General features: G+C 37.6%; 1 protein-coding gene across 1 annotated transcript; it reads right to left on the bottom strand.

Annotated features, from left to right (window-relative positions):
* Positions 1-11,013: 11,013 nt before the first annotated feature.
* LOC105032796 (serine acetyltransferase 1, chloroplastic) lies at positions 11,014-12,248 on the bottom strand. Its single transcript, XM_010907363.4, has one exon. The coding sequence runs from the start codon at positions 12,112-12,114 to the stop codon at positions 11,182-11,184; it is 933 nt and encodes a 310-aa protein (XP_010905665.1). The 5' UTR covers positions 12,115-12,248; the 3' UTR covers positions 11,014-11,181.
* Between the last annotated feature and the right edge of the window lie 284 nt (positions 12,249-12,532).

Raw genomic sequence — 12,532 nt, forward strand, 5'->3', positions numbered from 1 at the left:
AATATTCATAAAACTAGGATGAGCACATGGACATAATAGTGCTAAAGTAACTTAAAATCTATCATCCAAATTGGATATGATTGTGTGTGTGACTTTTCTAGTTCTAACATTAAAGTTTAGGTTTAAGTGAATAGCCAACAATAACTTTGTTAGGACTTTGAAAGGTATATACTAATTGAAGGTTTAAATTAAAAGATACCTTCATGTATGCATGATTGTATTATTAGAAACAAAAAAAAAATATTACAATCTAGTAGGGGAATGTTGAATAGATTGTCATAGTTAATTAAAGAAAGGTAGAAAGAAGAGGGGAACCTAATAGTGCATATGGTCTCCTCTCAGAAATAAATAAATAAAAGCAAAGAAAGGAAGGGACCAATGGATGTTTACGATTGTTTTCTGAAAAGACTTCTTGAAAAGTTATCTCTACTGGATAGACTTTTCTCGAAGAGGTGTTTCACTGTAGTAAGACAACATTCTAGTTTAAATTGAAGAGTCACATATTTATAAGTGTTTCATCATTATAAAACAACCTATGGCATTAGAATTCAGTTTAAACTGAAGAATCACATTTCTACGATCAGAAGATCATGTGTTTTTGAATTAAAAGTCGCATATTAAAAAAAAAAATCTCACATGTAGGAAAGGTGCTTTTGCATCTATTCAGACTCTATAAATATAGAGCCTTATGATTGAAAACAGTAATCAATCAATCGTTTCCCTTCCATCTTAAAATCTTTATTCTTCCTTAACTTCTAAACACTTTCTTAGAGAGGTAGAGAAGATTCTTTAGAATTGCTATCTATGGAATCTATAAAACTTCTTTGTATCCTAGAGTGCATGTATTTGTCTTAAAATTGTTAGCAAACTCTTTTGAGTAGGATAAATAGTGCTTTAAAGATAGTGATTACATGTTTAAAAGTCTTAAAAATTTTTTCAAAGCTATTCTTTGTGTTGCGGTTAAGGGTCTGATGGCTCGGAGGGCTAGGTTGGTCTCTGTTTCGACATGTGTGAGATAGTCTGCTTCGGCTCTAGTCATCTCAGGCTTTAGTGGGATCTAGTGGCTTCAGTGCGCCTTGGCCGTTTGGAGCCTCATGATTTTATCCTTTAAAAGATATTTTATGAAAAAAAGATGGTCTTATTTCATATAAGCTAGAGTTTCTCTCAACTCACAACTAATGTGGAATTAAAGATGCCCTCCTCCCGTAATAGTAGCCTCTCAGTCAATGGAGACTTTGTATGCTAAGGGTGGATCCTTCCTCTACTGTCATTTTGTTGCGATCAAAGATCGGATTGCTCGGATGGCTGGATCGATCTCCACTCTCACATGCGTGAGGTGTTGTCCGCTTTGGCTTGAGCTATCTCGGGCTTTAGTGGGCCCTGGTGGCTTCAACGGGCCTTGACCATTTCAAGCCTCATGATTTTATCTTTTAAAAAGCACCTCACGAAAGAGAGAATGTCCCGTTCCATATAAGCTAGAATTTTTCTTGACTCACAACCGATATGGGATTAGAGATGCCCTCCTCCCACAATAGTAGCCCCCCTATCTAATGTGCTAATCTGTTGCTATTGAACTCTGACAAGATTCTTAATTTGGTGCTGAGTAAGTGAGCCTTACTACTAGTAAGGAAAGAACCTGCAAGATGAAGTTCTCTTGCCGAAAGTTGTCTGGTGAAGATCTTCTAATGCTTAAGTCAAACAGAGTTAAGAAAATAGTAAAAGAAAACCATAGAAGTGAGAGCTTAATCTATATCCAAAAAAACTTATCTTGATCCCCCTCTTATCTCACTTTTTGTAAAGGTGGAGTATGCCATTATTCTATAACCTCCGTTCTTAGAATATGGGAATGTTAGAGTTACCAAATTTAGGTGGGTTTAGTGGGTAGTTATCTGGCCCATGATGTCTTTATTACAGGCAGCTAATGCTCCTGTCATTTATTCCAGATCATGTGTTATAGTTTTTCCTCAGATTCACGGTAATTCATCAAGTAATACAATCGGTTAAATATCGATGTAATCATTGATATACATAGTAGTTGAGTTACCGGATGGATAGATGAACATCGTCAGTTGTGCATCGTCGATCTAATATAGTCAGTGGTCATCCAAGTAAATTTGGCTATGTAGATAATTGTCAGTCTTCCTTTGAGTAAGATTATCGGACTTCCTTCGAGACCATAATTCCGAATATTCACCCTAACACTTACTCGAAGGAAGTCCGATAATCACCTACATTGCCAAATTTACTCAGATGACCATCAAGTATAATAGACCAATGACGCACCATCGACAATGTTCAACAACCCATTCGGTAACACGACTATTATGTATATCAACGACTATGTTGATATTTAATCGATTATATTACTCGATGGATGATCGAGAATCTAAGGAAAAATTTAGAATCATGATTCAGAATAACGACAGGAGATTAACTGCTTATAACTGAGACATCATGGGCCAGAATAACTACTCACTAAATCCACCTGAATTCGGTAACTTCCACATTCCTGTATTCCAAGAGACAGTGGTTACAAAATAATGGCAGACTCCACCCTTATAAAAAGGGAGATAAAAGGGGGATTAAGATAAGTATTTTTGGAGATAGATTAAGCTCCCACTTCTATATTTTTTTTTCATTGTTTTCTTAACTCCGACTGACTTAAGCATCGGAGGGTCATCGGATAATTTTTGGTAAGAGAACTTCATCTAGCAAGTTCTTTCCTCATCGATAGCAAGGCTGATTAATACATTAAATGTGACACAAGAAACATAAAAATCTGCACTATTTAATTTTTTTTATTTAGCATTTGATGTTTCTTATATTTGTTTTCAGGAAATATGGAAATTTATTCACACCAACTAGCAAAGCCCTTAATAATTATAATTTGAAACGGCCTGTGGGCTTTTGATCCTGTGGACTTATGAAGATTGAATGGCATTATGAATCCACGAAAGAAGCGGTGCGATCATTGGGTGCGTCATGCAGCTTGATGAAGCTGGCTGGGAGCAATTAAAGAAAGAGTTCATGCACCCCAATATATTTCATTCTATTCTCCTCTTCCCAATTAAAATCTATCGTTTCCTTTCCACCCCCGGCCCTAGGACCTCCGCATGCTCTCAAACTCCTCTTCTCACATTAATTTCCAACAGGCCCTACTCCTTTCTCTCTTAAATCCCAAACTCCATGCACAAAACTCCATGCACCTCCTCTTTTTATTCCATGTGGCCCCACTTTCTTTTCTTTCTCACATTAATACTTCCTTTCACATGTAGTCCCCACCTACTCTCTTCTGATTATAACTCATACACACAAAACTTTCTCTCCCACTCTCGCGTCTCCTCTCTCCTTATTCTAAATTCACGTGACCCACTCCATACCAAAAATTTCTTTAACACCCTATCCTTGTACGGACTCAAAATCCTCTCTCCTTAAAACTCCTTCACATTGTGTAATATTCCATGCATTTTTTTTCCACATCCCCACCTTACCTCTTCTAAAAGCGCTGTACAATCTTCCTCTCTCACGCAAACCCTAACGTCCCTCCTCTTTATAAATACACATTAAAGCCTCCTCAATAAGAACATATGCTCCCCTTGTAGGGATCATCTCCTCTCTCTCCCTCATTCTCTCCTCCATCAAAACCCTAGCCTCCTCTTTCCTTCTTCTATCCTCCAAACACCCACAATCTTCAGTCCTGTTCTCCACAAAAATCTCTCCTCCTGCTCTTGATCCCTTTTCCAAGCTATTGGAAGAAAGTTCTCAAAGTTTCAGGATGAAGAATTCAGCGAGAAGCATTCCTATGGCTGGCTAGTCATCACGTTTTCAGGAGATCTATATAATCTCATTTTGACAGTATTCTTCCTTGTTAAATCATTTATATTCCTCTTTTAATATGGAATAAAGATTGATTTTACTTGCTATATTCTTGCGTCTTTATTTTCTTTGCATGAGATCATAATCTTTGAATAGTCTATGACTATATAGAGATGAATCATGATTTAAGAATACGATCCGTGCTCAGCGAGATAGGTTATACTCAAAAATCGATCATAGATTTATTGATTTATCTAAATAATTTTGACTAGTCTATAACTTTAAGGGACAGACCATGATCTAAAGCTACAGATCATGCTTTCTAAGATGGATTATATTTTTATTATTTAGATACCCAAACAAAGACATGTTAAAGAGGGATCCCAGCTGTCTAACAAGAAAGCAGCTGAAATTCTGAGAATTCCTTCCATACTTACATATAACCTTTAATTAATTCTCTTTATTTACTTGCTTTCTTATTAATTTAAGTAGTCTTTTAATCAATGCTTATTCTACTCTCTGATCTAAAACTAAATGATTCAATCGTAATTAATATGATCTCTGTGGATATGATACTGATTCACCCTAACTACATAGTAATGAATTAGATTTATTTTTGACTGCTTACGACAACGATCAAATTTTGGTGCCATTATTGAGGATCATATTTCAGTTACTTTGAGTCTAAAAAAAATAAAAAAAATTAAAAAAAATTCTTAATTACTACTTTATTTTAATTGTATATTTTTATTCTCTTTAAATTTCTACCTTATATTGCTTTTCATATATAGTGAATTTATTATTTTCTAGTTAGAGTACTTTAAAAGAATTTTCTGCTTTCTATATTCTAGTGATTTATTATTTTTTATAGTTTAGAATAATTTACTACTTTTAAAGTAGATTTGAGTCCTTGCTTTATTTGTAGGTTACCTAGTTACCTTTTAATATTAGCATAATTTACTTCTCATTTTGTTAGATTCTATAAATCTCTTCAAATCTAATTAACTTAATTAAAACTTACCTTTTGTTCTTCTTACTTTAAATAGCCTAACATAAAAAGAAAAGAAAGGCACCATATAATACTTAATTAAAATAGAGAAACTAATTAAATTTTAAAAGCTTCTTACTGGTATTGGATATCTTTTCTTTTTACACCGCATAATTCCATAAAATATCTTAAGGATAAAATCTTAATCAATATAAGGTGAAAATTTCATCACCCTTTCTTAAACCAAAAACAGCCATCCTTCATATTGCATTGACTTAAATCTTTAAATAAAAATAATTAGACGTCGACCCCTAAGAAACTCAAGCTCACTAGGACAAGAAACCCTAAGAGTAGAATCGGATTAGAGTTAGTCATTAACTGATGTCTAGAAAAGTGATTCAGAGATTACGTCCTGAAAGAAGATGGTTTATTAATTGATTACATTCGCTTATTTAATCAATTTGATTGGTATCTAAGGAAAGCAACGAGGAGACCCCCACTAATATTATACTTATCTGACCAGTTGAGTAGCTAGTCTTTTACTTGGAGTACTCGAAGGTGACCTTAACAGTTAAGAGCTATCAAGATCTAGGACAACTCTTAGCAAAGATTGATTGACTTATTTGATTGCTAATTGAAAACATCTAACCTAAATTAAATTCTTCACATTTATCTCTAGGTTTAGGACTCTCTTAAGATTCTCATCTTTTGAACTTTCTTCTTCCTTCCTATTCTCTTCTCTTCTTCTCTCTCTCTCTTTCTTTAAATAAATTTTAAAAAAAATAGTCATAGCAATCCAATTCTACCATATGGCCGCACCCCTAAAAAATACAATAGAAGAAGCTACCCTTAAAAGTATTTCTCAGGACCCAGTGCATATTCATTGGGATCTTTTTGGAGTGGACGATTTTAACCTAGATGGGTATATTGAAAATATGCACACATTACTAGAGCCATTCAATTTTAACACCATTCTCCTGTGGATTAAGAAATATAAATCTTTATCTGAAAAACATGCACCAATAGCTCCCTCTTTAGAATCACCATCAATCTTAGAACTGAAGCCACCATCGATCATACCTGAGTATGTATGTATAGGACCATATGACATGTTTCCAGTAATTAATGCATCGGATCCAACTTCTCATCTAGAAATCTAATTTACAAGAATTTTATAAGAATATATAGAAATAATTCTTGATAAACAAGAGACTGAAAATGGGATCACAAACTATCTTTCAAAAATTGATAATAATAGGGTTGTGAACTATTTTTTGAAAATTGATAATAAAAAAATAATGAATTTTATTAATAATGGGGTGACAAGCTGTCTTCCTAAGATTGACAATCTAAAATCATTGGAGTTTGTCAATCCCATATTCGACACATGATAGGCAGAATCATGAAGTCTGACTGAAAATTTTAAACTGAGCACTTGTTAAGAGATAACCTAATTTTTTAGGAGTAGTCTTAATAAAAGTCTGGCTGAAAACTTTAAATTTAATGCTGGTTGAGAGGCAACTCAATATTTTATTTTTTAGTTATCTAATTTTTTAATTTTGTAGGAATTTAATAAAAGGCCACTAACCAAGTTCGGGCGAAGCACATCTTTAGCATTCTATAAAAGCCCATTGGAGTACAAGAAAGAACTTGTAAAAATGTATCAGATGGTGTCCCTCCATTTGCATCCTTTTCAAAGTTTTTTTCATTGGAGACAATGAAAATTAAATTAGGGGGGAGAATAAACTAACTGAAATTTAAGTGAGTCCTCAAGTCGTATGATCAGAAATAATTAATTATATGTACCCAAACTTTATTTTGATTAGAAATTAATTAGACATTCTAATTAATGAGTGATTAATGGTTTAGATAATTTTAGAGATACAGAAGGATAAATTATTATGGAACTTAATGAATGGTAGGGTTTAGACCAAATCAAATTTTAAAGTGATTCCAGAATCCTCTTCTTATCGATCTCAATGAAGAATCTACTTCACAGGAGTTTAGATGGAAAGGTCGAGGTATGCAAAAATTTTTCTTGAGTTTGTGAGTTAAAAAAAAAAATTAGCATTATCTCACTAAGTAACCAGACCCCTTTGCCTAAGTAAGCATTGTGGTTCACATCAAAAGATGGAGATGCAAGAAACCAATTATAAAGATTAAAAAAATAAAAAATAAAAAAATAGTAGATAATAAAAAGGAACCCAACTCACATCTAGTTAGAGGATTTAAAGAGTAGAGTGAGAAGTTGGTGAAAGAAGATCTCAAAAAATTTCTATAACTAACACTCAACCACTAACTGGATCGAATTAGTAATTCGATGAACTACCTCCTTAATGGTCTGACCAAAAATTAGCTGTCTTTAAGAATGCCTAAGATAACTTTTAATTCAAGGACAAGTCGGTACACATTACTAATTTATCTATTTTACTCGAAGATAAATAAAGTTTAAGTTAGAGGGTGCGATGAATACATTAAATGTCATACAAAAAATATTAAAATCTATACTATTTCATTTTTTTTATTTAGCATTTGATGTTTCTTATGTTTGCTTTCAAGAATTATGGAAATTTATTCACACCAACTAGCAAGACCCTTAATAATTATAATTTGAAATGGCCTGTGGGCTTTTGGACCTGTGGACTTGTGAAGATCGAATGGCGTTATGGACCCATGGAAGAAGCAGTGGGATCATTGGGCGCAGCACATGGCTTGACGAAGCTGACTGGGAGCAATTAAAGAAAGACCTCATGTGCCCCAATATAATTTCACACTATTCTCTTCTTCTCAATTAAAATCCATCGTTTCCTTTCCACCCCCAACCCCAGGACGTCCACATTCTCCCAAGCTCCTGTTCTTACATTAATTCCCAATGGCCCCTACTCTTTCTCTCATAAATCCCAAACTCCACACACAAAACTCCATGCACCTCCTCTTTTTATTCCATGCAGCCCCACTTTCTTTCCTTTCTCACGTTAATACTTCCTTTCATGCGCGGCCCCCACCTACTCATCTCTTCTGATTATAACTCATGCATGATAAACTTCCTCTCCCAATCTCGCATCCCTTCTCTCTTTATTCTAAATTCACGCAACCCACTCCATGCCAAAAATTCTTTTAACGCCCCATCCACACATGGACCTAAAGTCCTCTCTCCTTAAAAGTCCTTCATGTTGCCTAATATTCCATGCATTTTTCTTTCTTTCCGCATCCCCACCTTACCTCTTCTAAAAGTGCTATACAACTCTCCCTCTCTCATGCAAATCCTAATGCCCCTCCTCTCTATAAATACACATTAAAGCCTTCTCCATAGGAACATACGCTCCCCTTGTGGGGATCATCTCCTCTCTCTCCCTCTTTCTCTCCTCCATCAAAACCCTTGCCTCCACCTTCCTTCTTCCATCCTCCACACACGCACAACCTTCAGCCCTCTTCTCCACAAAAATCTCTTCTCTTACTCTTGATCCCTTTCTCAAGCTGTTGGAAAGAAATTCTCAGAGTTTCAAGATGAAGGATTCAGCAAGAAGCATCCCCATGGCCGGCTAGTCATCACGTTCGCAGAAGATCTATATAATCTCATTTTGACAGTATTTTTTTATTTTTAAATCATTTGTATTTCTCTTTAATATGCAATAAAGACTGATTTTACTTGCTATATTCTTGTGTCTTTATTTTTTTTGCATGAGATCATAGTTTTTGAATAGCCTATGACTACGCAGAGACAGATTATAATCTAAGGATACGATCCATGCTCAGTGAGATAGGCTATGCTCTGGAATCGATCATAAATTTATTGATTTATCTAAATAATTTTAACTAGTCTATAACTTTAAGGGATAGAATATGATCCAAGGGTACGGACCGTACTCTCTAATATAGGTTATATCTTTATTATTTAGATATCTAAGCAAAGATATGTTAAAGGAAGGTACCAGCTGTCTAACAAGAAAGTAGTTAAGATCTTGAGAATCTCTTCCATACTTACATCTAACCTTTAATTAATTCTCTTTATTTACTTACTTCTTATCAATTTAAGTTGTCTTTTAATCAATGCTTATTCTACTCTCCGACCTAAAACTAAATGAGTCAACCATAATTAACACAATCCCTGTGGATACGATCCTGATTTATCCTAACTACATAGTAGTGAATTAGATTTATTTTTGACTGCCTACGACAGTGATCAAAGGCACACTTACTCAGCACCAAATCAAGAATCTTGTCAGAGTTCAGCAGCAACAGATTGATGTGCTAGGGAGGGGGGCTACTATTATGGGAGGAGAGCACCTTCAATCCCACATCAATTGTGAGTGAAGAAAAACTCTGGCTTATATGGAATGAAACCTTCTTTCTCCCGTGAGGTACTTTTTAAAAGGCAAAACTATGAAGCTCCAAATGGCCAAGGCCCATTGAAGCTACAAAGGCTCACTAAAGCCCAAGATGGCTAGAGCCAAAGCGAACAATACCTCACGCATATGAGAGTGGAGATCGATCTAACTATCTGAGCTATCCAACCCTTGACCACAATAAAATAGATGCTAGAGAAAGGGTCCACCCCTAGCATACAAACTCTCCCTTAACTGGGGGGCTATTGTTGTGGGAGGAGAAAATCTTTAATCTCACATCAGTTATGAGTCGAGAGAAACTCTGACTTATATGGAATGAAACTTTCTCTCCCTTATGAGGTATCTTTTAAAGAGCAAAATCATGAGATCTATTGATCAGAGTGAACAATTCCTTACATATCGAGCCATAAGCCCTTGGCTGCAATACTCTACATATCTACTTTTTTCCAACACATCAATCAGTGAATCTAATATGGCATATAAATCAATCTCCATATCATTGATTGACACATGGTCAATAATTTTGTAAAGATTTGAATTTTGAGAAATTATATTTTGCAATTAAGATGAATCCAAAAATAGAATGATGATTATGGTAGATTTAATTCAAATAAAGAAAGAATGTAATGGCTCTTAAGGAGAGAGTTATTTCTCATCCCTTGGTTTTCACCTCTAACTATAACAAATTCTTGCTCCACACATATATAAATAGGACCAAGAGACCTAAAAGGTACAAGCTCTAAGATGAAGAGACTTCCATAACTCAAAGCTTTCATAATGAAAGGCTCATAAGTTCGTATCCATCATACTCTTTTCTTTCCTTTTTGTAGATCCACAGATCATCAAAAATCTGAGAAGGTCGAGAAGGCTGACGTCCTTAGAAGGTCGAGCAAATCGACCTCATTAGAAGGTCGAACAAGTCGACTTTATCAAAAAATTGAGAAGATCAACCTCATCAGAAAGCTAACCTCATTAGAAGATCAAGAAAGTCGATCTCATCAGAAAACTGACCTCATCAGAAGACTAAGCATATCGATCTCATCAGAAGATTGACAAAGCTGACCTATTCAGAAGGCAAAACAAGTTGACTTCATCAGAAGGTCGAAAAAATCGACATCATCATCATCAGAATGCCTACCTCATTATCATCAGAACGCCGACCTCATCAAAAAGTCGAGCAAGTCGATCTCATCAGAAGATAGAGAAAGTCGAGCTCATCAGAAAATCGACCTTAAAAGATCGAAAATATTGAGAAAGCCGAGCTCATTAGAAAGCCGAGATGGCTGAGCTCCCAAGGCAAAGCTCCTAAAAATTGATCTTAAGACCAATCCGAGAAGACCAAAGTGAGCTGACCAAAACAAGATAATATTGTATACTATAATTTTTTATTTTATTTTTTTTATTCTTATTCTTCCAAAGCTCGATCTAATTTAGGCATCAGAGGATTCGACCAAAACCAATCCGTTGAGCTATTTTTAGTCCTTTTCTATGCAGATCTATGATTCCAAAATAAATCATTTTTTTACTACTTTGGATCCAATAATACCCTCCCGATGGTCCTGATCAGATTGTATTTTGGCAGCAACAGGATCATATCTTACACATCTCTCCAATCACTCCGGACTCTCCTTTTTATCTCTCAACCATTATACTGTCCAAGTGCACATCAGGGAAAAAAAAAAAGTTAGAATCATTTTTTACGCAATAGATACGACCGAAACCCCACCTGAACAGCGCCGTAGATCTAAAGCATATCCTAAAGGATATGCCATAACGCAAAAATTCCAAACCACCAAAGCCGGTAGGACTCATTAACAAAGCAAGCACATGGAACGCACAAACTATGAGTTCAAGACATCATCATCACAAATAGCTACATTAGCTTTAACTGTTTCTATTTTACTCAGGGTATACCAAATTCTCTGATCACAAGTTAGCAAGTGGGGACATTTCTTTTTCAAAATAAAGAACCCTGGAAACGCTCCTGTAAAAACCGTATCTTATTACAGGCTCCGTGTACAAACCTGGCCCTTATATGACGTAATCCGACCACGAGGTGTGGTCCATGGTCAAAGACGCGCTCCTCCCAAGCCGGACCGGCTTCCCTTTTCCACCAACTAGCCTCACCGGGTTCCCCACCGCCGTCGTCCTTGGCGGCACCGCCCGCAGCACCACCGACCCCGCCCCGATCTTCGCCCCCTCCCCGACCTCCACGTTCCCCATTATCTGCGTGCCCGCACCCACCAAGACTCCGTCGCCGATCTTCGGATGCCGGTCGCCTCTCTCCTTCCCGGGGCCGCCCAGCGTCACGCCGTGGAGGATCGACACGTCGTCGCCGACCACCGCCGTCTCGCCGATCACCACCCCAGTCGCATGGTCCAGCCACACACCTGACCCAATCCTCGCCCCCGGGTGGATGTCGACGGCGAACACCTCCGACGTTCGGCTCTGCAGCAGCAGCGCAGCTGCCACTCGCCCCTCCGCCCACAGCCGGTGCGCCACCCGGTGGGCCTGCAACGCCAGGAACCCTTTGTAGTAAATAAAGCAGTGGACCATCTTCGCGCACGCCGTATCCCGGTCCCTCGCCGCCCGGAGATCGGCCCTCACCGACCGGCCGATCACCGGATCCTTGGAAACGATGCTCCATAGCAATTCTTGGAGACTATTGGTCGGCATGAGATTAGGAAGACTTAGTTTGTTAGCAAGATGCGCTGTGAGGGCAGACTCGAGGGAATTGTGCGAGAGGATGAGATCAAAATAGTAATTCTGGAGGACTGGTTCTTCCTCGACGTCCGACCAAGCTTCTTCTTGGATCTTGGCCCAAACGTCGTCGCCGGCGGCATCGCTGGAGTCGTTGGCAGGGATGGTGCAGTTAGAACAGTTGGCGAGATCAGGCTGGGAGATGTTGATTACAAACTTGCAGAAGGGAGCTTTGGCTCGGCAATTCTCGACGCAGGTGGCCATGATTCCTTTTGACACCAGAAGGTGTGCAAAGGATGAAGAAGGAACAAGAGATGCTCTGGTTTGGGATTAGATGGGTGAGAGAAGGGTGGTTATATATACATAATGGATTGAAAGCAGAAGGTTCCGGGAAAAATGAGAGAAAAGGTGGCGTCTGAAAGCAGAAATTGATTTCCGCTTTGCGTTTTGGTGCACTCGTTCAATGGGAACGCATTTGGAGCAGGAGTTCTGACAAAAGTGTGAACACGTTGACGAGACAGAGGATGACCGAGCATTGGATCAAGATTGGATGGTAGGGATGAAGGCTATGCGGCTTATCGCGGACGGACGCCGTTTGCGCGGCCGTTAGGGACGTGAAAGGCTGGAGCAGCGCGTGGACAAGCAGCACACGTGTCTCGTGGCTTATTTGCCCCTTATCTTT

This window comes from Elaeis guineensis, chromosome 13 (assembly GCF_000442705.2).
Source record: "Elaeis guineensis isolate ETL-2024a chromosome 13, EG11, whole genome shotgun sequence".
Taxonomy (NCBI): Eukaryota; Viridiplantae; Streptophyta; class Magnoliopsida; order Arecales; family Arecaceae; genus Elaeis; species Elaeis guineensis.